General features: G+C 40.8%; 1 protein-coding gene across 1 annotated transcript in view; it reads right to left on the bottom strand.

Moving 5' to 3' along the window:
- LOC139468275 (uncharacterized) overlaps window positions 1-27,188 on the bottom strand; it is a 235,319-nt gene that overhangs the window by 185,011 nt on the left and 23,120 nt on the right. The window contains exons 9-17 of the mRNA XM_071250131.1: window positions 19,017-19,168; window positions 14,653-14,857; window positions 12,465-12,652; window positions 7,323-7,464; window positions 6,727-6,951; window positions 6,115-6,294; window positions 5,252-5,437; window positions 1,555-1,734; window positions 174-353 (exon numbers count right to left, since the gene is read on the bottom strand). Of these exons, the coding sequence (XP_071106232.1) occupies window positions 174-353; window positions 1,555-1,734; window positions 5,252-5,437; window positions 6,115-6,294; window positions 6,727-6,951; window positions 7,323-7,464; window positions 12,465-12,652; window positions 14,653-14,857; window positions 19,017-19,168 (1,638 nt within the window). The remainder of the gene's footprint in view (window positions 1-173; window positions 354-1,554; window positions 1,735-5,251; window positions 5,438-6,114; window positions 6,295-6,726; window positions 6,952-7,322; window positions 7,465-12,464; window positions 12,653-14,652; window positions 14,858-19,016; window positions 19,169-27,188) is intronic.

Genomic DNA, 27,188 nt, shown 5'->3' with positions numbered 1-27,188 from the left:
TTGATAACTGAGGCATAAAACAACAAACAAACAAACTGAAATGATTCTGGCAAGCATCATCATAAACAGTCATTATATTGGTAATGCAAGCAGAAAGAAGTTATGAAAGATTAATTACTGGCAGTTTTGAACATCACAGTCAGGGTATGACTGTTGGCTAGTTTTAAACTTACGACTACAGGTGGGTGCTGTCCCATTCCATCGTCCATTGGCTTGGCAGATGCGAAGGGACTGACCAATCAAGCTGAACCCAATGTTACAGGACATGATGATTCTATCTTCAAATCGGTAGTACTGGCGGTTGTTCAGGATGTAGCCATTGTCCAGTGGTGGGGGGTCCATGCATTGGATACCTGGTAAATATAGGTCAGAGCATGTGTCACATGTCACGTGGGTAGCCTTGTGGGCCAGGTTTAATTTCCACATGGGTACATTAGGATGGTCATATTCTTCATATTCATTTCTCTTTCACATGCAACATTGCTAAAAGTCACTTTTTCACTTTATGTTACTGTCACTTAAGATGCTACTGAAGGAATGACATTACGAAACAGTTTGCAGACTCAAAATGAGAAATATTTTAACAACCCAAACCATGTCTTTCTTTTATATTTTGAAATCTTTTTTTTCAAATTGATTCTGCCCCAGGGATTCCATGTTGGAGCAACTCCTAAGTAAACTTTTCCTGTCAACAATTCCATGTTATTGTACCCTGACGCAAGGGTTGTTGATCATAATATCAATCAGTGCTTTGTCGAGGCAAGACTTAATGATTTACAGACCCTCATATAGCTGGAATATTGATGACTGAGACATAAAACAACAAACAAACAAATTGAAATGATACTGGCAAGCATCATCATAAACAGTCATTATATTGGTATCAATTCTGATAACATGGGAATAAATAAAGGATATTATATTCATGTTCATGTCATAATGACAAGAGTGTCAAAATACCAGAACTTAGGCATTAGTGTCGTAAACATAGGATGACATGAACTTGAATATAATGTTCTATATATTACCAAAGAAGATGTCCATATACAGAGACGAATTATAGTGTTTACATATAAGGATAACAAGTCGCAACAGCAGCTGAACCACAATTTGTTGAATGACGTCAACAATCTTCAGCTCCGATTTTGTTTCTAGTGTGATGTCATTCCAAACTGACGTCACAATAAGATTCGAATGACGTCAACAATACCGTTCAGATGATGGAAACAATACACTGTTGTGTCATGACGTGGTATTACCGAAGGGCACATATGATTTTTATGAACCTCAGTATGTTTGCCAGCGTAGGTAATAAAAGTTAAACCTATGTCAAATCGACTGCCATTTCATTTGACTGGACAAGTTGTCACATCCAATTTCACCGACAATTGCAATCACATGGCACCTAGTGGGAAACCTAATGGATTGTACATTCAGGAAACAGTAAAATTAGTTCCACTGGATGGTACAAGTTCATCATGAGGGCAGATGCTGTTAAATAAGTGTCATAAATATGTACTCACTTGCCCTCTTCTCAGTAACACATTCACTCACCTTCACACGCCATGGTATCCAGGTTTGTAAACATTTGGTCAGCACCACATGTGACCTGGCTGCTGGAGGTGTTCAGCCTGTAGCCGTTGTCACAAGTGACTTGGCGGAGGACTCCAAAGAAGGCCTCCTGTGTGTTGGTCAACCTTCCATGACTGATGCGGGGTATTGGACAATTCAGTGCTGGAGAACAAAACACAAGACATAAACACATGGACAATGACTACAAGGCATGAACTCCTCATCAATAAGTATTTAAAACACAAGGATCATTTGAAATTTGTACAATAATGTTGAAAATTGGTGGTAGTTAAATGGACACCATCCGTCCATGCAAGATGTCGTTCCCGGAGCAGATTTTGAAAAACATACAATATGTCTTCACCAAACTTCCATAGATAAGTCTATGGTGGTGAACTGGTGCCTTTTGATAGTTTGGGATTTAAAAAAATAATGTTTTCGAGTTTCAATTTCCATTAATTTATATTTTGACTGAAAATGTTTAGTGGTGAACTGGTGCCTTCTGATAGTTTGGGATTTTTACAAAAATGAATTTTTGAGTTTCAATTGCATTAACTTTGACATGGAAGGAAAATAGCGGTAGTGCTTGTTTCCGGAGCAGTTATTGAAAACTGTATTATGTTTCTTAAACAAACTTGGCACATAGATAGATCTGGAGGTGAACTGGTGCCTTTTGATAGTTTGGATTTTTTTCAAAAGTATTTTTGAATTTCTATGGTAAAATCTTTGTCTTCTTGTCAATTGAGGGTGTAAATCGAGAACAAGGTATCATTACTTAATCCTGTTTATTACTTGCCTTCTAGTGTTTGGCACTTTGAACAGCAGCGTGAGGCCAAAAAATAGTTTGTTATATATATGTCAGTTCGTTACACACATAGTTTACTGAAATTAAAATAAAATATGCATCCTATTATAAACTAAGTAGAAACACTTTATACTTTTCTAAACATATATGGTTTCAACATATTTCTATTTAAAAAGAAATCTGGATCGGTAAACAAGCAGAACTTGCTTACAGGTTTTTTGTTTGTTGTTTAACATCTCATTCAGCAATATTCCAGCTATGTGATGGTGGTCTGAATGTTATCAAGTCTGGAACAGACAATCCAGTGACTGACATCATGAGCATTGATTTACACAATTGGGATATGATGACATACATCAACCAAGTCAGCAAACAAACAAAAAGGAAGGGACATAAGCAGTCCAAGTACTGCTAGAGGTACAGAAGAGTATGACTGCAATACATGTTGTGCTTACGTATACAGGAAGGGACATAATCAGACCAAGTACTGCTTGAGGTACAGAAGAGTATGACTGCAATACATGTTTTATTTACGTATACAGGAAGGAACAGAAGCAGAGGTACAGAAGAGCATGACTGCATTTTAAGTTGTACTTTCGTATACAGGAAGGGACATAATCAGTCAAAGTACTGCTGGAGGTACAGAAGATTCTGACTGCATTTTAAGTTGTACTTAAGTATACAGGAAGGAACAGAAGCAGTCTAAGTACTGCTGGAGGTACAGAAGAGTATGACTGCAATACATGTTGTATTTACGTATACAGGAAGGGACATTAGCAGTCCAAGTACTGCTTGAGGTACAGAAGAGTATGACTGCAATACATGTTGTACTTACGTATACAGGAAGGGACATTAGCAGTCCAAGTACTGCTAGAGGTATAGAAGAATATGACTGCAATACATGTTGTACTTACATATACAGGAAGGGACATAAGCAGTCCAAGTACTGCTAGAGGTACAGAAGAGTATGACTGCAATGCATGTTGTGCTTACGTATACAGCAAGACACATAAGCAGTCCAAGTACTGCTGGAGGTACAGAAGAGTATGACTGCAATACATGTTGTACTTACGAATACAGGAAGGAACAGAAGCAGAGGTACAGAAGAGTATGACTGCATTTTAAGTTGTACTTAAGTATACAGGAAGGGACATTAGCAGTCCAAGTACTGCTAGAGGTACAGAAGAGTATGACTGCAATACATGTTGTACTTACGTATACAGGAAGGAACAGAAGCAGTCCAAGTACTGCTGGAGGTACAGAAGAGTGTGATTGCAATACATGTAGTACTTACGAATACAGGAAGGAACAGAAGCAGAGGTACAGAAGAGTATGACTGCAATACATGTTGTACTTACGTATACAGGAAGGGACATTAGCAGTCCAAGTACTGCTAGAGGTATAGAAGAATATGACTGCAATACATGTTGTACTTACATATACAGGAAGGGACATAAGCAGTCCAAGTACTGTTAGAGGTACAGACAGGGGTCCGGAAAATTTAAAATCCCAATCGGACATTTGCATTTAGGCCATGCCCCCTTTAAATAGCGTATTTTAGTACGACTTTTCACACACATTACAAGTTGTTACGTATTCATAATATGATGAATTATGAATTGTTTCAATTTAAATTCTTTAATTCACCGGGCAATTAATAACAAATAAAATCATTTTAGATGTACATGGAAAACATACTTTTGTTTCTGTTATAATAACGATCTGTTAAAGTAGTGAACGGTCTAATTAATATTCATGAGTTATATTCATGAGTCTGCTCAAGTGTACGCGTTGTAACATTTGGATCGAGACTATTATCCCATATTTGGTTATCACGTGACCTCACGGGAAAAGTTTTTTTTTAAACTAAAGATTATTTTATAATATCACAAATACTCATCTTTACTTAATTATTGACCATAAAAAAAATTGATATCAATCGTCACAGAAAGCAAAATGGCAGTCAATGAAGATTCAATATACGACTAGCTACTGAGAACAATAAAATCTGCAAATCCTCATTGTATGTCAACCAAGTGAAAGTCGTTAGCCACGACTTACAAAATGATCGTCTAGACTTTAAGGGTTTGGCAGATCCGCTCGACTGATCTGCATCGGTCGACTGGCTGTCGTCACGCTTTCGCTTCTTGTCTGAGGTTACGTATCGTAGCGTTGTGAGGATAATGAGGTACATCGATGATGCAAGGTATTTATGTACAGTTGTAAACACATTTTACTCAAATTAACAAGATGTTTCTCAGTAATTAATCCTTGATTAATCAGTGTCAACTCAGTTTATTGCCTATTAAAGTGATTGACCGATTGGACTATCATGTAGGTACGATGTATTTACAGCAATCAAAACAAACAAAGCTTGTCAGTGTAGATAATCTTCAATGTGTTACAACTGCAGACAGAAACTGCTCAGTCCTAACTGTTGATCATGTCCGGTCAAAATTTTAGAATGTCCGGACAATACTTTTTAAAATGTCGATCCGAACAGAAAAATTTAAATGTCCGGTAAGCAATATTTTAAACCGGACATTTGAGATTCCCAATCGGACATGCCCGGCGCGTATGACGGTTTCCGGCCCCCTGGGTACAGAAGAGTATGACTGCAATACATGTTGTGCTTACGTAGACAGGAAGGGACATTAGCAGTCCAAGTACTGCTAGAGGTACAGAAGAGTATGACTGCAATACATGTTGTACTTACGTATACAGGAAGGAACAGAAGCAGTCCAAGTACTGCTAGAGGTACAGAAGAGTATGACTGCAATACATGTTGTGCTTACGTATACAGGAAGGGACATTAGCAGTCCAAGTACTGCTAGAGGTACAGAAGATTCTGACTGCAATACATGTTGTACTTACGTATACAGGAAGGAACAGAAGCAGTCCAAGTACTGCTGGAGGTACAGAAGAGGATGGGCTCTCCTGATATCTGGTAGCCTGCATTGCAAATAAAGTTCACGATGGATCCAAACTCAGTGCCGTCTCCTTCAACCTTTGTGATGGTTCCAAAGTTCAAGCTTGTAGGTAAAGGATTGCATGAGGCAACTGTCGGAAGACACAAAATGTAGGATGATTATATAAGCAACTCAGAAATACTCAATCATTCTACTGATTTGGGTCAGAATAGGTCTTCAGCAACCCATGCTTGTTGTAAAAGGCGACTATGCTTGTTGTGAGGAGAAAAATGGTTGATGAAAGTCATTGTATCTTAATTGCAAAGATGGAATCTCATTTATTTTCAAACCACCATGATATTAGCTTGAATATTGCTGGAGGTGTTGTCAACCACAGGACCATGTAACAATAACTTTTTTTATTTTATTGTTACATGGTCCCGTGTGTCAACAAACAAAAAAACTACTGAAGAATTCAATGTCACTTCTGATGTCTTAAGGTCTAAATCAAAACTCTCCACTCCTATGAAATGACTTATTCTGATATTAAAAGAGCAGTTCAAAGTTTGTGCTTACTGTGTATAAGTGAAAACAAAAGAGGAATTAAAACTTTATCTTGTGATAACAGGTTTAAAATTTGAATGCTGCATTCATTGTGGTTATGATCCATGGTGTTTTAGCAGCATATCAGCATACCTGCATGCTTGCTTACGTCTCACATTCAGCTGACACACCATATCATAACAAAATGATGTTCACAGCGGTGTTGAACCCAACTCACTGACTCACACACATGTACCCATGTTACATTGGCTGCTGGTGACTCACTTGTGCAGGTGGGGGTCGGCCCCCAGGTGCCATCATTACGACAGCTGATGGTAGCAGAGTTTGAGAGAGTGAACCCAGGATAACAGGAATAGGTGACACTCCCACCAACGCTGCTGCTCTGGCCAGTTGAGGAGCTGACGTAAGCATTATTCACGAGAGGTGCAGAACCACAGTACTTGGCTGAAATAACAACATAGAAAATGTCATATTCAACCTGACATAATTCTGTTGAGTCACATATTATGTCCACAATATTCAAGAAAACCCAAAAGTTCTTTCATAGTGAGAAAAAAGCTCTGATGTAAGTCTGCAGTAAGACAAGTTCTATGGATGAACAACTTCTTTATTACAATTAATGCGACGTTTCGGTGTAGATCCTAGCACCTTTATCAAGCAAGTGATGCTGGCTTGATAAAGGTGTTAGGATCGACACCGAAATGTTGCACTAATTGTAATAAAGAAGTTGTTCATCCATAGAACTTGTCTTACTTCATCACAAGAACTTCTAAATGCCACTTAAAGAAGTCTGATGTAAGTCTGTTTTAAATGGATTGAATTCCGATAGTCTGGTATAGTTTGCAATACCCTTGTTACTCAGTCACCTATACTTACGCTGACAGCTTGGAGTGGTATCACGGTCCCACTTTCCTCCATACATGCATTTCATGCTTGCAACAGAGAAGCTTTCAAAGGAAGGAGCCTTGCTTTTGTCCTGGTACTCTTGTGAGGCAAACCTGTAACCATCCTTGCACGTCACCACAAACTCGGACATAAACTGCCAGTTTGCGTTTGATGGTGTCAAAACTGTGTTTTCATTGAAGTTAGGGTTGGGGCAGTCTGGAAATAAAATCTCATGTTTGTAACAAGTTGTGAAAAAATAACTTCGTAAACAAGGATTATGTGTCAACAATTACCATATTTTCTTGAGTAGATCAATACTAATACATATGAATGTGAATGTTGATCACAACTCTGGCACATTGATTAATGAATGTTTTACAATAATTCAGTTGTAAAAACAAAAACTTCATCAAATCATATCTACTCCTGTAGATAGTGTATAACACTGATGAACTGTTATGGATAAACAGGAAAGTGTTGAGAGTATATATACCCAGGGGTATGACATTAATTAGGATGCACGGACAATGCACAATTTTCTGTTTTACAAGATTTGAGTGAAAATAACCAAAGGTTCTGTTTCTTACCTATTGAATATTCGAACAGAAATCCCTTCTCTCTTCTAATGGCATTAGTTTTGAAGGTGACATTGAATTCTCCATTGTTTGATCTGCTTTGCACAACAATGTCCCCAGAGAGAACATCTGGGCTAGCACCTCCATAATGGACCTGTACAACAAAAACAGGATAACTTAGTAACCTGCAGTCAAAATAAAGTTGGGTCTAGGGGTCCTTGTTGTGTGCCCCTATTGTATTGGAATCTAGGGACCCCCAAACCTGTACCTTTTAACATCAGATTACTCACATGAACCCCGGCCCTTGCTTTTCATTCTTAATTTGAATACCGGTAACATTCCACAGCACCTCAGTAACAAATACACACATGAGGCAACATTTAATGACGGAGGATCTAATTACACTCACAATGTGAAAGAAACATTCTGTAGAAAGTTATTGGTTAAGTCTCAGTAATAAAAGACGATGACATCATTTCCTATCTACAAAACAGTTCTGATTACCTAGTGTATCATATATCAATGCTATGATAATATACATCGCCAGAAATTTACCTATTTTTTAGTCATAGGGACTCTTTGTATAAATATTCAGGTACCAAGGCATGAACATGATTTAGAAGAATTTGACGTTTTCAATATTAGAAAGAAAATCAATCATTTCCACTACTCTGAACTGAGTGTGTAATTCTTTCGAGAGCTGAAATGTCTGTTATATGTAGCATGTAATCTATAATTTTTGTTTGTTTTAATGATTCAAAGTAAAATCCTAGATGTTTTTTATATTTGTATACTTATCCTGCATTACTCCTTAATGCATATTACTGATTGTTACTGCTTGTTCTTGACAGAGGAAAGAGCTGTGTGAAGGTCTTTGCTTGAAGAAGTTGTTCCAACTAACTGAGAGGCCAACCCTATCACGCAGCTCCAACGTGACCAAAGGAAGTGACGTCATGGATCCTCACATTACACTGGAGTCCGGACTTCGGAAGGCATCGTGGGGAGGTAGATCTGCAATGGGTGGGTCCCTTTAGACACAGTAATGCAGGATAAGTTAACAAATATAAAAAATATCTTGGACTTTACTCGATTTTTTACTTATCCTGCATTACTCCTTAATGCATCTTTATCGGACAGAGCCGGAGGTGGGCATACCTTCAGATGTTGACTTTCATCTTTTATTTCCAGACTCTGTTCCTTAGCCAATCCTTGGCTGTGTGGTCGGCTTCGGGTGACCACTGCATGTATGGGAACCTCCAATTCCCTCAGCCCGTCTTCGGCTGTGTGTTCGGCATCAGGAGACCACTCCATGTATAGGAAACTCAGTTTCCCTCAGCCTGTCTTCAGCTGTATGGTCGGCCTGGATGCCGATCACATGGAAGGGAAGAGTCAGGTATGCGTTGTGTCCTGGTACTGCGCAGCCTGACAATAACTCTCGGTTACGTCGAGACTGGAGTACCGAGCCGTATGCAAGTGGGGCATGAACCTTCTAGTCCAGGGCTTACGCCAGGGGAGGTCGAAAAGCTGGCTCTGGACTTGGAGGCGAGGTCAGTGACGTCTAGTAGAGCAGCCTGTTGGGCACTACTAAAGGACCAAGTTGTGCGTGCCTAGCATATTCTCCAATGTGACATCTCGCATAAGGTGACTGGTGACGAATGTGTTTGATCGCCAGAACACCTCTCCATGATGGCAAGTAGAGTTCAGTTGCTGTGTAGTGCCAAGGTGGAGGGGATCACCCGGGTCTCATGTGGGTTGTTGGAGCCTGGGGGTCCAATCCCGCTGCCTCGTAGGCCTGGAGAATGAAGGCTTGTAGCCAGAGGTCGATCGTGTTACGGCTATATGGATCGTCTGATATAGCAACAGGGCACTAACCGGATATAGACGGAGCTCTAGTTCATCTTCCGCGCCCACAATCGAAGATAGGGGAGGAATGAGGAACGATCTATCTGGCTCCCATGGGAATTGATTTTTGGCGAAGCAGTCCCAGCACAGTCCAAGATGCACGTCTCTGTGTGCTCCATGCTCAATGCGGACGCCCGTGACGTCCAAGGCGTGTAGCTCACTGACACAGGCTGCTGTGGTGAGCGCCAGTAGGAAGAGTAGGATGATGTCGCTTCGAGTGGCTCGAAGGGCGCGTTTTCAGCGAGGTGTGAATGACATTCAAGCCCCAAACTGGTGTAAGAGATTTCGCCTTTTGGTCTTCCAGCCTGAATGAGCAGAGCAGAGCCTGAAGTTCAGGGATTACGTCATGCACCGATCTTCCGGAACTGCCAGGACGGAGTTGAGCGCCACGAGGTAGGTCATGATGGTACTGCCCTTGAGCATACACTTGTGACACAGATGGAGCATGAACTCGGCCAGGAATTGAGGCGATGCAGATGTGGGGTCTTGTTGCTTGCACCTGCAAAAGCTCTCAATGAATTGCCACTATTCATCATAGAGGCTCCTGGTGGTTGGGCGATGTGCCATCGTGATGGCCCAAGCCGATCTGGCCAAGATGACTTGGCATTCAATGCTCCCTGCAAATGGATCAGACGTGAAGACATAACTTGTCTGCTCCTGGGTGTGGCTGTCTGCTGTGAGGGTGGATCAGCAGATTTGGCCAATCTGGAAGTGGCTTGTCGATCGTGTTAGACAGCTCTCTGTGGTCGACAAACCAAGCCCTGGCTGGCCACCAGGGCGTGACCAAAGTCAGATCGAGGTTCTGTGTCGATCTGCTCTTCTGGACGACTTTGGGAAGGAGTACGGGTGGTGGAAAAGCGTATGCTTTTAGTCCTTCCCCGCGGATGCTGAAAGCGTCGACTGCCCAAGCCAGTGGATCCGGGAGATATTTAGGTCGGGATCTGGTAGTTCTGGCTGGTGGCGAATAGGTCTATGTTGGGGAGACCGTGGTCTCGGCAAACAAGAGCGAAGGCGTCTTAGTAAAGCTTGATTGTCTGTTGAAGGAGCGAGGTCGAATTAGTCACTCCTTGGTTCAGTAGGCAACATACGACTGTAATGTTGTCCATGGTCGTGTCTGATGGCCTGCTTCCAGTGAGCGATGGCCAAGGTAAGTGCCTCCAGTTCGAGGTTTGTTGACGTGCCATAGGCACTGATCAGCGACCACAGCCCCGAGGCGACCTGTCCCTCTAGGTGTGTGCCCACTGCTGGGGCGCTTCTATGAAATGGCGCAGAGAGGTCGTAAGCCCTGTCAAGGAGACGTCACCTAAGACATTCGATTCCACCGTCCACCACCGGAGATGCTGCTTGAGATGATCCAGGAGGACGATGGAACATCTGAACTGGGTGCAGTTGGAGCCTTACTCTGTAGGTCAAGTCCTCCGCTGAGTTTAGGAGGCGGTTGCAGTGTTACGCATAAGCAATCATGCATGCCAGTCTGTACAAATACACTGCACGGATCCCATAAGGTCAGTTGACCTGATTACAGTCGACGATGTTTACAGTTGTAGTTCTTGACATGTGACATGTATGTCGTCCCGCGCAGTAAACTGTAACCCCGTATGCTGAGTGGACTAGTTCAAGCTCCACACACTGCAAATCCCCTTTGAACCCTGTGGTTGACAGACCAGTGGTGTGTCTGAGTTCTGAGTAGGACGATATGGCTGAAATAAGGCTGATGTGACGTTAAATCTTAACTCACTCACTCACTCTGAGTAGGAACTGTAACATTGCCAATAAGAGTTACGACTGGTCCGGTTTTGTGAACGATGACCCAGTTGGGTAATAGGCATCTGCGTCTGTTGCATGGCTCGCAAGTACTGGATCTACTAGAGGAGAGGGACGTCCATCATAGGCGTCTGGGCCATAAGCGGGGTGCCTGTTGGGCGCCATGCGTCTGTCCAGTGCACTCGATAGGCGCCATTAAGATAGACGCAGTAGTGGTCGTCGGGGAGCTCAAGGTATATACTGAGACCATGAGGCCCGACATCATGGTAGAAATGGGGGTCGGGGAGTTGTCGTCCGAGATATCCGATCTGGTTGTGGGCGAATACTCGGATAAGTCAGACTTTTGGCGCTGGTGTTTTCCTGGCCTGTTGAGTTCTTCGTTTCCTGGACTTACGGAGGTACCGTCTGAAAGCTCTGGGGGAAAGCGGAGACAGTCTGTACATCTATGACCCTGGGGACATTTAGATGTACAATTAAGGCACAGGGGGTGGGGATCCCACGCCGACATATTACGCCGGCACTTTGAGCATGAGGGCACAATATCTGCAATGAAGCAGTGTAAAATCACAATGCGTACCCTCCTGATTATGTATGCTATAATTTGTTTATCCCACTGCGTGGGCCAATAAAACAATTATTACGACAAACGTAAGACAACATACAAAACAAAGACAAAATACTTGTGAGGGTACGCCAATGGTGGGGTACAAAGTAAAAAGAATATAGAACGCAAGCCAGTAAATAACTGGCCAGGTAAAATATTCAAGATGGCTACTTGAAACAACAAGACACCTGGGTTTACCATAGTTTTCTTTCTTAAGAAAACACCAGCAGGTGTACAAAAGTTATGTACATGTTAAAACATACAATGTTTCACAAGATACAAACCGTGTGCACAACACAAGCACAATGAACATTAACTCAAGAAGCAAAACACATAAGGGTTTGGTGAAGGTTTATGCTACAGATCAAAAACAGGTCTCAGCAAGTGACAAGAATAATGTGCGGATCCGTGACATCAATTCCTTTGGTCACGTGGGAGCTGCGTGATAGGGTTGGCCTCTCAGCTAGTTGGAACAACTTCTTCAAGCAAAGACCTTCACACAGCTCTTTTCTCTGTCAAGAACAAGCAGTAACAATCAGTAATATGCATTAAGGAGTAATGCAGGATAAGTAAAAATTCTTTCTTGCATACCCAGGGTTTGCAATGTAAATTATTTACATCCACTAAATGTATCCTGGACCCATTTGCTGAAGAGATGCATTTTTATTTGTAATGACACTTGAAATAGTCAAACTGGCAAATAACATGCATGTTTGGGAGACTTTGTGAAGTTATATAAAAGAAGATGGAAATTGTGACATTACTTCCCAAGCAGGACAAACAAATAGGTGCAGGTATTCATCATCATGGTATGGGTGACTGTATAAAGAATGATGTATTTGAGGACTTCTCCAATTCAGGATATTGCACAAAACAAATCTTACAGTCACTACATCTTCACTTGTCTGTGTCTTGAATCCTCTGTTGATGAGTGTGATACTGGGTTTGCCAGGCACATTCACTCTGAAGTTACATGAGATGTCATTGGGGTAGTTCATGGCAGTGTTACCATTAAGGGCATAGCCAGGTGAGAAGAGTCTGCCTTTCATGGAAGTCAGCAGCATGTCACATCCTGAAAAGCATTAATGATTGTTACGATGCATTGAGATATCAGATGACATTTGATATGTCTTGTGTCATTGAATCAAAAACTTAGAACACTTTCTCAAAGGAGTAACAAAGTGACTCTAAACCCACCTTTGTACGCGTATGAATGTTAATCTGAAACCCACCTTGTCACAATCTGAATCTGAGCCCACCTTGTCTGAATGTGAATCCGGACCATCTTGTCTGTATGTGAATCTGAACTCATCTTGTCTGTATGCGAATCTGAACCCATCTTGTCTGTATATGAATCTGAACACACCCTAGTTGTATGTGAATCTGAACACACCTTGTTTATATGTGAATCTTTACCCTCCTTGTCTGTATCTGAATCTGAACCGATCTTGTCTAAATGCGAATCTGAACCCATCTTGTTTGTATGTGAATCTGAACACACCCTAGCTGTATGTGAATCTAAAGACACCTTGTTTGTATGTGAATCTGAACCCTCCTTGTTTGTATGTGAATCTGAACCCTCCTTGTTTGTTTGTGAATCTCAACCCTCCTTGTCTGTATGTAAATCTGAACCCACCTTGTCTGTATGTGAATCTGAACCCACCTTGTCTGTATGTGAATCTAAACACACCCGCTCTGTATGTGAATCTGAACCCTCCTGGTCTGTATGTGAATCTGAACATACCTTCTCTGTATATGAATCTGAACCCTCCTTGTTTGTATGTGAATCTGAACCCTCCTTGTCTGTCTGTAAATCTGAACACACCTTGTCTGTATGTGAATCTGAACACACCATGTCTGTATGTGAATGTGAACACACCTTGTCTAAATGTGAATCTGGACCATCTTGTCTGTATGTGAATCTGAATCTGAACCTACCTCGTCTGTATATGAAACTGAATCATTCTTGTCTGTGTGTGAATCTGAACCCATATTGTCTGTATATGAAACTGAATCATTCTTGTCTGTGTGTGAATCTGAACCCATCTTGTCTTTATGCAAATCTGAACCCATCTTGTCTGTATAGGAACCTGAACACACCTTGTCTATATGCGAATCTGAACCCATCTTGTCTGTATGTGAATCTGAACACACCCTAGCTGTATGTGGATCTGAACACACCTTGTTTGTATGTGAATCTGAACCCTCCTTGTTTGTATGTGAATCTGAACCCTCCTTGTTTGTATGTGAATCTGAACACTCCTTGTCTGTCTGTAATTCTGAACCCTCCTTGTCTGTATGTGAATCTGAACACACCATGTCTGTATGTGAATCTTAACACACCATGTCTGTATGTGAATCTGAACACAACGTGTCTGTATGTGAATCTGAACACAACTTGTCTGTATGTGAATCTGAACACAACTTATCTGTATGTGAATCTGAACACACCTTGTCTGTATGTGTATCTGAACCCTCCTTGTCTGTCTGCAAATCTGAACCATCTTGTATGTATGTGAAGCTGAACCCTCCTTGTCTGTATGTGAATCTGAACCCTCCTGGTCTGTATGTGAATCTGAACACACCTTGTCTGTGTGTCAATCTGAACACAACTTATCTGTATGTGAATCTGAACACACCTTGTTTGTATGTGTATCTGAACCCTCCTTGTCTGTCTGCAAATCTGAACCATCTTGTATGTATGTGAACCAGAACTCTCCTTGTCTGTATGTGAAGCTGAACCCTCCTTGTCTGTATGTGAAACTGAACCCTCCTGGTCTGTATGTGAATCTGAACACACCTTGTCTGTATGTGAATGTGAACACACCTTGTCTGTCTGTGAATCTGAACCCTCCCTTGTCTTTATGTGAATCTGAGCCCACCTTGTCTGTCTGCGAATCTGAACCCTCCTTGTCTGTATCTGAATCTGAACCCTCCTTGTCTGTATGTGAATCTGAACCCACCTTGTCTGTATGTGAATCTGAACACACCATGTCTGTATGTGAATCTGAACCCTCCTTGTCTGTATGTGAATCTGAACCCACCGTGTCTGTAAGTCATTCTGAAACCCACCTTGTCTGTATGTGAATCTGAATCCTTTCCCGACTTGGTAGCCACGTGTCTGCATGGTGATGTACATGCTGTTGCCAGTGGAGAAGATGAATGGGACGTCAGCCACGTCTGTGTCAGCTGTGAACATGTACAGCAGGTTAGCCTTCACACAGTCACCATTTCGGATCACGATTTTGTCCATGCCCTTCAAGTCTACCTCCATGATCTGAAAAAGGAACAACATAAAGAAGATAATACACTGACATCTCCAATTTACAACTGGGACAATAACATGGCCTATCAGAAACATAACATAATCCTGGTAAAGACATCTGACACAAACTTTTAAATCATGATCACTAGACTTATTAAGGCATGCTTGGCCAACTTATTCATTAGGAATTTTCAATGCCAACCTCTTAGTTCTGAGATATAATGCTTCATTATATCTCGAAAGAAGTTAAAGACCACCTAATACTTTCACATTACTTTTGTTAATCCATCACAGCATGGCAGATTAACCATGTGAAAGAATCGAGTGGTCTTAACTTCTTTACTTCTAGAATTTATTGAAATCTTAATAACAGATTGTGTGCAATTTCAGGAAAGGAGCTAAAATAAATGCCATTTCTGGAGTGGCGTTGAAATACATTTGCATTGAGAGTGACAGTCTGCCTAAGTATTAATTACTCAACACTTACATTGAGAGTAATTATTTTCATATTTTTTTATCTGTGTTGCATTTTTTTAAAACATTTCCTATACTGTTGCTATATTGTTTCAGCATGGTTATGATTGTTTGAATGGGTAATGTGTAATCTAGTTAAACAGAATTTATAAAACTGATCTCCCCGTGAACTTAATATTGCTGAATATTTTTAAATCGGGTAATATCGATATAGTTCTTCCTGGAAGAATTGAAAGTTGGAATTCATTTTGTGATTCTGTTTTTAAATATGATCTGTTTAAAAAGAATGGTGATTAAGCCACTGCGTGTGTGGGAGTCTGAGCAAACTGTAGGAATAAACACTTTTCAATATATATACATATGTATGATTTTGAGAGTGTTTTTATCAGGAGAATACTGCTTTAGAATACTCATTAACGCAGCTCTTGTGTTACTCATTTATGCTTCAGAGAAAGGAAATATATTATGAATGTTATTGCGTTATTGATGTGTTGACTAAGATCAACAGGATATTCACTTCATTGCAATTTTAGGAGCCCGAAATTATCTTGACTGCCTCCTTATGTCACAGACTATTCATTTCTTCTTTAATGTGTGTAACTGAATTATTCATTTTTTAACTTTCTTCAGAAACAGTTTACTACCGCTTGACAATTAATTACCTTACTGGCCTTGACCTCTACATATACTAGACATGGAGGAGCAGAAGCGTACTCATTAATAATCTTCGCTAACAGATGAATTTGGGATATATAAACGCGAACAAGTCAGGTATGTCTTAAGTTTTTAAGCATTACGTTACATATCTACTGTTACAGCAGATATAGACTCCTGCTCAATCAATAGTCTTTGGTCTTGACATTGACACTGAACCTTCCCGACACATCTGCTCAGGCACTGTAGGTTTTGCACATGCATTTGACTAGGGAGCTGTATTACTGTCCAGCTGTTTCATGTTTTTTTACTTACCCTGTTTGTACAACTATGCATGACATTATATATATTATATAACCTAGGATGTTGGTAAACTTATAAACAAATTAAAGAATGTATAAGTGTTATTTGTGAGTGAATAGGCGGGAAATATAATGTGTGTTCAACATAAAGCAGGGCTCTCAAAGATTGTTCTCAGAAAATCATATTCATGTCATGGTGCACATAAGATGTTAACAAATATTATTCAGCAACAAACTGTATACAATTGGGTTATTTAATGTGTAGTCTTATTTCTTCCAAGTGGAGTTTGTGACAGCCAGATATATTTGGTTTCTTGGATCATCTCTTGCATAGAACTCTTACTCCAGTCTATCAGTCTCACGGATGGTATTTGCGTGACTGCTGAGGATAGCCATACGTTTCTTCATCCCCCAGGGGATGTGTGTTTGGATACTACAGCCAGTCCTTTTTATCGTTTTTCAGCCATGAAAAACCTCCTCTCTGTAAGGGATGTGTATGAAGGTGGCTATGATGCTAGGGGGAGCAGTCGGACAGTGATCCCATTGATATTCTGATTTGGGCAATCTGTGAACCACTTTGAAAAAGATGTCATCAACTCGCTGAGTTCAAGGGGTTGATAAAAACAAATCTCAAAACTCTCTCTGTGTTTATCCTGGTTCTTCCCATAGAATTGGTGATTATATACAAAAAGCCTTCCAAACATGAAGGTCTTTAAGGCATACCTGCGTCTTCAGTTCTAAGTAAGACTCTTTAGATTTCTTTAATTCGTCTCGCAGTTTCTTAATTTTGTCTGTGTGAGTAGAAAGCACATGTTTGGTCACGTTTGTTTGGGTCTCTAAATTCTTGGAATTCGTCTTCAACACTGTCAACAGAGACTTGTAATTCTGCCTCAAACCATGGATCCTTTGTATTTGATCGAACATTATAGATCATTTTGGCACCCGGTTTTTCACAATTATTTTTCATCAAACACAAAATCATGTGATGAAAGTTTGTATATTTCGACAAGTATGTCTTTAACTCCAAAACCAAAACCAAATTTTTTTTGTCGAAACTTTCAATATATATCAATCTTGCATTTCATGATTTGTGATTTTTTCTATTCTTTTTATTTTGTTTTGTTTTCATGTTTTTTTCATGATGGAAACAAGCTCTTTTCCGTTTCTGGAGCAGAACTCCACAACGGTTAAATATTGCTTGTTGAAACTTGCTATATAGATCACTCAAATGATTAACTGGTGCCTTTTGATGATTTTGGATTTTGTTCTGAACAGTACTGAAGTTACCCAATGACAATGAACCAAAACTAGAGTATAAGAAGCCATACTTTTCAGAATTGCACCTGCCCGATGTCTCTCTTTATCATGTAATGTTGTGAGTGTTTGAGTGGGTATGGTTTTACGCCGCATTTAGCAATATTCCAGCAATATCACTGTGAAAGGACACCAGGAATGTACTTCACACACTGTATGCATGTGGGGAATCGAACCTGGGTCTTTGGTGTGACAAGCGAACACTTTAACCACAATACTAATTTTGTGATTGTTGACATGGCCCTGTAGTGTGGGTAAGAACAGACAAATTAATGTCTCAAAACAATCTCATAATGCTTGCTTTGTCACCAGGTCGTAAAACCAGTCTAGTCCCAGTCTAGTGACCGCACTGCATCCCTCTCTCCTAATTGCCTTGATTCCGGCACAATTTGTCAAGATCCGGTGGTCGTTGTTGTCCAGTGTCTTCACATTCAATTGTTAGAGAATTGGTGACCCATAAATTTTATTCTCTTATCGGTTTTATCTCATATTCTCATAGCTAGGTCCTTATGAAATTCTTTGTTGTTGAACAAAACATCTGCTATAATCAATACAGTATATTTTTCGAACGATATTAAAATATATTAAGAGTTGCCAGACCACCGGGACTGACAATCTTAAGTTTCCAAAGCCAGCGGGAACACTGTATATGTTGTATTAATGTCATATGTTTACAATGTTGTCTTATTTTCTCAACAAAAGGTAAGTGCAGGGTAACTGTTTTTTTCAATATGCTTCAACGTGGGGAAAAGGGTCAGACACTGCACGCTTGTGAGAGCTGTCCTTGTGTCTGCGGGATGGCGAGTGAGGTTTATGGAAGTATTGCGCGGGATCTATGCCCGATTTCAGCGTTAGAAATCTGTGTCTGCATCAGTGTGTCAATTACTCAACACTTACATTGAGAGTGATGATCTGTGTCTGCATCAGTGTGTCAATTACTCAACATTTACATTGAGAGTGATGATCTGTGTCTGCATCAGTGTGTCAATTACTCAACACTTACACTGAGAGTGATGATCTGTGTCTGCATCAGTGTGTCAATTACTCAACACTTACATTGAGAGTGATGATCTGTGTCTGCATCAGTGTGTCAATTACTCAACATTTACATTGAGAGTGATGATCTGTGTCTGCATCAGTGTGTCAATTATTCAACACTTACATTGAGAGTGATGATCTGTGTCTGCATCAGTGTGTCAATTACTCAACACTTACATTGAGAGTGATGATCTGTGTCTGCATCAGTATGTCAATTACTCAACACTTACATTGAGAGTGATGATCTGTGTCTGCATCAGTGTGTCAATTACTCAACACTTACATTGAGAGTGATGATCTGTGTCTGTATCAATGTGTAAATTACTCAACATTTACACTGAGAGTTATGCTCTGTGTCTGTATCAATGTGTCAGTTACTCAACACTTACATTGAGAGTGATGATCTGTGTCTGCATCAGTGTGTTGATGATCCAGGTGTAGTCCTGATTTCCCAGGTACATGGACGGGTAATTTGGGGCATTTAGGAACTTCCGAGCATCTATCGCCTGGAGATTCTGGTATGGTTGAAGATTGGCACTCCCTGAAGACAAAAACATACACACGCTGCTACCTTGGACAACTGATAGCCCCATTTGAGCAACAAAAGAAATTACAGGTGAAACAGTCAACTCTCGTTTCCTTGACATGACTATCTTAAGTCGAAATATAACCAGACATGTCTTAATTCATCTCTACTATTTCTTTCTTTATTTCACATGTTTATATCACCTGGAAACTCGGCTTGAATAAGTTGTTTGTTTGATGTTTAACTCCAAACTCAGCAATATTCCAGCTGTATGATGGCAGTCTGTAAATAATTAAGTCTGGACCAGATAATCCAGTGATTGACATCATGAGAATTGATCCATGCAATTGAGATATGATGACACGCATCAATCAAGTCAGCCAGTCTGACCACCCAATTCTGCTAGTCGCCTCTTACAACAGGCAAAGTCGCCTTTTACGGCTAAAGCCTATTATAGTCATGATCTTCATGGGTAGCTTAACAAGTAGACACTTTGGACATTTTAAGTACTGTGACAAAATTCACCAATGAATAATTGACTCATTGCGAATTTACACCTTACGATACAATACGTGATAGGGTTACCCATGTACTGATTCATGTTTTGATTCTGCATCAATTGTCAAAAACTATTGCATAAACACTATTGCATCAAGCCTTAAATGAAATGGGAGTAAAACACAAAATAGTGATAGAAATAACCTCTGGAGAATTTCCGTAAAGCAAATGGGTAAATTTAGAATTGAGATAGGTATAGGATCCAGTATGGCAATACATGTATATATTGGTACATATTGAGGTATCGATACATCGTGACACCTCCAATAACCAGACACCTCACCAAGCTTCCTGATTTGCAATGACTTTGCAAAACTGCTGGATTTGACAGATCTAGTAAAATATAGATACATTTAGATGTATTTAGATTAGTATACTTATCCTGCAATATAAGATAGCTATGATATAAATCGCAAAGAACAATCAAGAACGACGCGTGGTTTATTTAAATATAAAACATTGTTCTAGCTACCATGACGTAATTTCTGGAGATTAGAACATGCGCTCGTAACTTGATGACGTTGTAAACAGGACGTTATTTTTGAGAGAGGAGTGCGAGTTGTTCCCCTTAGATGTAGCTAGGTAACACAGATAAACACAATGTCTGAAGGATCGCATCCCAAAGTGTGAGAGATATGGCAACTGGTATTGGGTGAAAAGTTACTGGTAACTGACATGAGGATTGTGAGAATATGTAGGAAATACCCTGTGCAAAAAATGGACTTGTCCAACATTGCTGAGTTCAGATTCTATTCAGGGAGTCATTGTTAATTGAAAACAGGTAAATATCTTTAAAGCTTGTACATTTTATCAACATCCTTAAAAAGGCTGTACTTAATGTTGATATCTCATATAAGAAATAAATGACTTGTGGTCGTTGTTTATGGTACAAAAAACACTACAGGGGGAATAAACCATGAGGGGCTGCTGTTTATTTCTTAATTCCACCTCTCTATTCCGTACTATCGGAATCACATGAGATGTGTGCATGCGCTGATTCATCAGCTCGTGTGAGTTGATTCATCGGTCAAGAGGTAAATCAGGAGAGAGAAGATTTATCAATTTCTCCTACGGTTCCAGGACGTGTCATCAAGATTCTTTACGTTCAGTGTGTCTATATCCAAGATGGGACCTGATTGCTAACAACGATCCTTGTGGGTCTCTTCAAGAACTCTAGATCTACTTTTGAAGTTTTGACCGATACTGCTACTGGTCGTGGTTAGCCAAGATGGCGATGCCATTGGCAGAAGGGGTCAAGGGATCAAGTAGCACTGCTGGTGACAGCGTGGCAAGAGAGACTATTGGCCTATTTGATTTTGTTGAGAATCTCACTGAGATGTCGAACGATGCCTCTAATTCCTACACGACCTCCACTCGGGGAAAGTCAAACTCTAAGAGAGTAAAAGAAATTACTGGTTCCAGGAAGCCAAGTGGCAGCAAAGGAGAGAGGGGCAGTGACCCAGATTCCGTGAGGGGGTCGTGCAGCTAGACCTACACTGCAAGCACTACTTCAGGGGCAGAACGCCAAGGCTCAAGCCATGCGTGAACTCTGTGCTACTTTGGCTAAAAATAGCAGCAGGGGGGATAGTGACGGAAAGAGACGAGAAGAACCGATTGCTTCCGTATCGTAGGAAGATGGCGGCGCCCATAGTGAGGAAGGTGAAACATCCGATGAGGATATGATTGACAATTTGGTAAATCAGTGTATAGACAGTGAGCATTCCAGTGTTGATAATGGTGATGATGAGGCCGATTTGAACAGTCTCATGAAAGATATGGTCGAGTATTTTGGCGAAATCATGGGAAACCTGGCCAGATCTGTCAATGAGAGACTGTCTAAACCTCCTAACATGGTCAAGTTTAAATCCCTGTTGGACAAGTACAAACGACCTAAGAATGTTGGGAACCTTTTGGTACCACGTGTCAATGAAGTTATTTGGAATGAGGCCGGACCCCTGACCAGAGCATGTGATATTCGGATGCAGCACACACAGGGAATGATAACTAAAGCTATTGTTCCCATCACTGAGATGATGGATGAACTGATGACTGCTGTTGCCAACAGACAACAGGTTAATGCAATCAAGATGTTAGATAAGACCAAAGATTCACTGAGAATACTTATTGGAGTAGAGACAGATCTAAATGTCAAAAGAAGAGATAACTTTAAACCAGATCTTCAAGGACCTTACAAGCGTCTGTGTTCGGCTGATACCCCAACAGCAGCATACCTATTTGGGGATGACCTCCCCAATGGTATCAAGGACATAACAGAGTGCAAAGAGCTCAGCAACAAGCTCCACACACCAGGCAAGCCAGCCATGCATAGGGGGTCATACACACCTGGATATGGATATAGAAACCTAGGAAACAGGTTTAGGCCTTATGACTCTCAACGACTCAGAAAAGGTGGTTTTGTGAAGAACAAAGTCTTTCAATCGGGGTCTGATAGTGGAAGAACGGGGAAATCACTGAAACCAGGGGCCTTTTTTAGGGCGATGCCCATCAGGGCCCAAACCACATCACAGGAAATACTGAAAAACAATGATGGCAGTAGCCATGAACAGGTGGGGAATCTTTATGAAACTGGTTCACTTTACAACATTCCTGACAATTTTACTGCAGGCAGGATTAATTTGCATTTAGAGAATTGGATGAACATAATAACTGATCCCTGGACACTGTCCTGTGTTGAGGGTGCTAGTATTGAATTCAGAAACGTACCCATACAACAATGTGTTCCCACGCCTATAACTTTTGACAGTGCAGAACGTACTCAAATTGACACAGAGTTAAGAATGTTGAGAAAAGGTATTATTGAAACATGTGCCCATGAACCTGGGGAATATATTTCAAATATTTTCTGCAGGGTGAAAAAGGACAATTCGTTGAGAATTTTTTTAAATCTCAGACATTTGAATATTGAGGTTGACTCATCTCACTTCAAAATGGACACTTTCAAATCAGCCCTATACTTGGTCTAAAAAGATCGTTATTTTGCATCTGTAGACCTAAAAGATGCCTATTATTCAGTGTCTATATGTGCCCAAGATAGAAAATATCTGAGATTTTACTGGGAAAACCAACTGTATTTTAGCCTCTGCCCCTAGACTATTCACAAAAATCATGAAACCATTTTTTTCCTGTTTGAAAAAACAGGGTTTCGCAAACACTGCATTTATAGATGATTCACTGCTTGTAGTGGAAACGGAAGATATGTGTAGAGACAATGTGAACTGGACTGTCAGTGTTTTAGACAACTTGGGGTTTACCATACACCCACAAAAAGTCTGTTTTACAACCATCAAAATCTATTACTTACTTAGGTTTTGTTATTTATAGTTCTAACATGACCGTTAATCTTACTCAAGAGAAGATTGACAAAATCAAAAACATTTGTTCTGAGTTACTAAGGACCACAACTCTTTCAATCAGAGATTTGGCAGCTGTTATCGGGCAACTAAATGCTAGCTCCCATGGTGTAAAACTTGCACCTTTATATTTTAAGCACTTGGAAAAATAGTCAAGAACAGTGCATTGAAAGCAGCTAAAGGGAACTACGATGGGCATGTTACTTTGGATGATATATGTGTACATGATTTGAACTGGTGGATATAGACAATGTGGGAAAAAGTCCAGTGTCACTTGAACCACATCAGCCTGACATAGTAGTCAAAACAGATGCCTCAAAAACAGGCTGGGGGGGGGGGGGGGGGAGTACATGATGGTGAAAGTGCATCAGGACACTGGTCTAGTGAGGAAAGTAAAATGCATATAAACTATTTAGAACTGTCAGCAGCGGGGCTAGTACTCAAGTCACTGTGTGGGAAAATGACACATGCTCATATCAGACTTATGCTTGACAATACCACAACAGTTGCCTACATAAACCACATGTGGGTTACCAAGTTGATATGCAACAATATTACTAGAGAGATATGGCAGTGGTGTTCAGAAAGGGACCTATGGATTTCAGCATCTCATTTGCCAGGGATTTGTAATAGTGAAGCTGACTGGCATTCAAGAAATGTGTCAGATGACAAAGAATGGCAACTAGATTGTGGTGTTTTTCACAGACTGACTGAAGTATATGGTACCCCATCTATTGACCTTTTTGCTTCAAGGCTAAACAGACAACTTGAGTGTTATGTCTCTTGGCACCCTGACCCGGGTGCAGCAGCAATTGATGCCTTCTCTTTGTTTTGGGGCAATTCTTATAACTACATATTTTGCCCTTTTATTGTGATTGGGCCAGCTCTGAGGAAGATTCAAGAGGAGGTAGCAGATGTACTAATGATAGTTCCACTTTGGACGACACAACCCTGGTTCAGCAAGCTACTACATTTGTTAACAGACTGTCCCAGATTACTGCCCAGGTCAACCAGTCTGATGAAACTGAGAAATCGTCCAGAAGCGACTCATCCACTGCACATGAAGTTACGCCTTACAGACATGAAATTATCAGGGAAGGACTCCAAAGTAAAGACATTTCAAAACCAGCTGAGGACATCATATTGCAGTCATGGAGAAATTCCACTCACAAACAATATGGGTCATATCTCAAGAAGTGGGTGTCTTTTTGCGGTAAATGGCATATCAATACCTTTTCACCCTCTTTGAGGCAGGGGTTAGAATTTCTAGCATTGCTGTACAAGCAAGGCTTAAGTTACTCAGCAATTAATACAGCCAGGTCAGCCTTGGCAACAATAGTGAAGATTCAGAATGTGCAATTTGGACAACATCCCACAGTGTCACGATTCATGAAAGGTGTGTTTAATGTGAGACCTGCTCTTCCTTGAATGCCTTTCAATGAAGCTGTCAACTCTTCTGTTGTTACTGTCAGGACAAAGGCTTCAGGCACTTCATTTGATTGATTGCAGAAATGTTGATCTGTTAGAAACTTCTGTGAAGATCAGGTTCAGAGATTTACTAAACCAATCTCGGCCGGGATATCACCAAGAAGAACTAACTTTAAACATTTTTCCTGACAAGAAGCTTTGTGTTGTTTACCTCCTTAGTCTGTACATCAAGGGGACAGAAGAATTCCAAGGCACAGAAACTGCACTTTGCCTAACAACGCAGAAACCATATCAAAGGGCCTCAAAAGACACTATAGCAAGATGGGTGAAAACTGTTCTTAAGAATGCTGGAATAAACATGGACATATTCAAGCCACATAGCATTAGGGCAGCATCTACCAGTAAGGCGAGTTGCCAAAAAGTGCCTCTAAAGACAATTCTTAATACTGCAGGTTGGAGCACTGATTGTGTGTTTGGGAAATACTACAACAAACCTGTTTCAGATGCTAGTCAGTTTAGTAGAGCTATTTTGAAGTGAAATGTCTAGATCGTTCTATTTGAACTGAAATTTGTGTGTAGCCTAGCTCCAGTGTGCATAATGAAAACTATGTGATAAAAGCTATGTGATCCTGGCAAGGCATAGACTTTAGCCTATTATACAGTGAGATTGGTTAATTATTCATCTTGGCACCCAACCAGATATAATGTGACATTTTTTACATTGCTACTTTTGTAAACTTTGATGAACATGGTTTAGCATTAAATAGGTAGATTTTCATACCATGTTTCTGTTGTTTACCATATGGAAATATGATTCCAGCTCTAAACATCTTACGTGATTCTGATAGTACGGAATAGAGAGGTGGAATTTAAATATTAAACAAGACTTACCTGTAAGGTGAAGTTTGATATAAATTCCACCGACCTATGGAGTACTGAGGGATTACGTGCCCTCCACTCCCAACCCTAGGTATGACAAGGAATCACATTTCCACTTTAAAGACTGATGAATCAGCGCATGTGCACTTGTCACGTAATCCCTCAGTCTATAACAGTTTATATCAAACTTCACCTTACAGGTAAGTCTCGTTTAATATTTAAATTACTACTTAATGCATTTACTGCTTACTTTTGACAGAAATGAAGCTGTGATTGGTCAAGCTGATGACAGAAAAGGGTTGTTCCATTCCAGACTCAGGGCCCCCAATTATTAGCTTCATACCAGAAGTGGGTTGAGGTTTAGCAATCTCGTAAGCATGAAGGATAGGACACAACCATAAAGAAATGGTATTACGGCTGAGGTTGGTCATGGACATCTGAGAAACAGGAATAATTAACCATTTTCATGTACCACGCCTAATCTTGGAGCAACAGATGAAAACTCGTAGTGCAAGCACTGGGCATAACAAGAGTTCTTCCACGCCCACAATTAACACTAATGGCGGGGTTGTAAAAGTACAGTCGGGTTGTCCTGGAAGCTGCTTTTTTGCTATAAAATCCCAGCGAAGCGTATGTACAAGTGATGTCGAGTATACGAATCTCACCCAGTCTTGCTCCTGTGGGTAGTGCCAAGAGAAATATGGTCTTCTTGGTGGGGTTAAAGAATGATGTTGCGTGGAGAGGCTTAAACATAGTTCACGCAAACATCAAAGTACCACATTCAGATCCCACGCAGGGCATTCTGATCCTCAAGCCAATTGCAATTCCTTTTTTATCATTTTATAATCAACATTGAGATCAAAGCTACCAAGTGTCAATAGGTACTCAGGTGTAGGAGATACTCAGCCAAGACTTGAGGCCAGGTTTGAATGGGATGTTGAGCCTTTTCCTTACATTAGCTCTCAAATGATAGGCACTTATCATCATAAAGGCCTTAAGTCGATGGTCTATGTGCCATAGCAATGGCCTCAGCTGCTCGTGCCAAATGACCTCTCTTGCCTCGGCCTCTTTGTAATTGAACCAGGCGTGCAGATGAAACCTTCCTGGCATGGGGTGTGGTCATCTGCTGTGTGGGTGCACCAGTAGGTTCGGCCACCCTGGTAGATGTAGTGGATCGATCCCTGCAAGGTTTCTTAGGTACACGAACCACCCTTTCACCGGCCACCAAGGCGTGATCAAAATATGAGCCAGGCTTCTGGTTGCCCTTATCTTTTGCATCACCTTGGGGAGAAATACTGGGGAAGGAAAAGCGTACTTTCTTCACGCTCCCACGGGATCCATGGTGCATTGACTGCCCAGTCCTGCGGATCTGATATATATACACATACATTTGGATCTGGCAGTTTTGGCATGTGGCTATAGGTTGAACTGATTCCTCAGACATCATACCACCGTGAAAATGGCTAGTGTCTTTCGGAACTGCTCCTGGCAATGTGTTATCACTGGTATGGGCACCTCCAACTCTTGGTATCTCATGTGCCACTTGCATTGTGTGCCTGATCCCAGCCCTGATCATGCCTGGTCCTCTAGATGTGCACCCCGACCCGGCTGAGAGGTGTCTACGAATAGATGTGTGTACGAATAGAATAAATGGGGTAAGCCCTGTTAAGGAGACACCTCCTTAGACATCGACTCTACTATGCACCAAATGAGGTGAGTCCTGAGGCGGGCCAATCTCATTAAAATTAGGTCTTAGTTCTCGCTACTGCTGAATAAAGATCTGAGGACACCCCATTACG

This window comes from Haliotis cracherodii, unplaced genomic scaffold (genome assembly GCF_022045235.1).
Source record: "Haliotis cracherodii isolate W230 unplaced genomic scaffold, xgHalCrac1.p SCAF_2, whole genome shotgun sequence".
Classification (NCBI taxonomy): domain Eukaryota; kingdom Metazoa; phylum Mollusca; class Gastropoda; order Lepetellida; family Haliotidae; genus Haliotis; species Haliotis cracherodii.
Note: the sequence above shows the minus strand (reverse complement) of the source record. Positions and strands in the feature narration are given on the sequence as shown.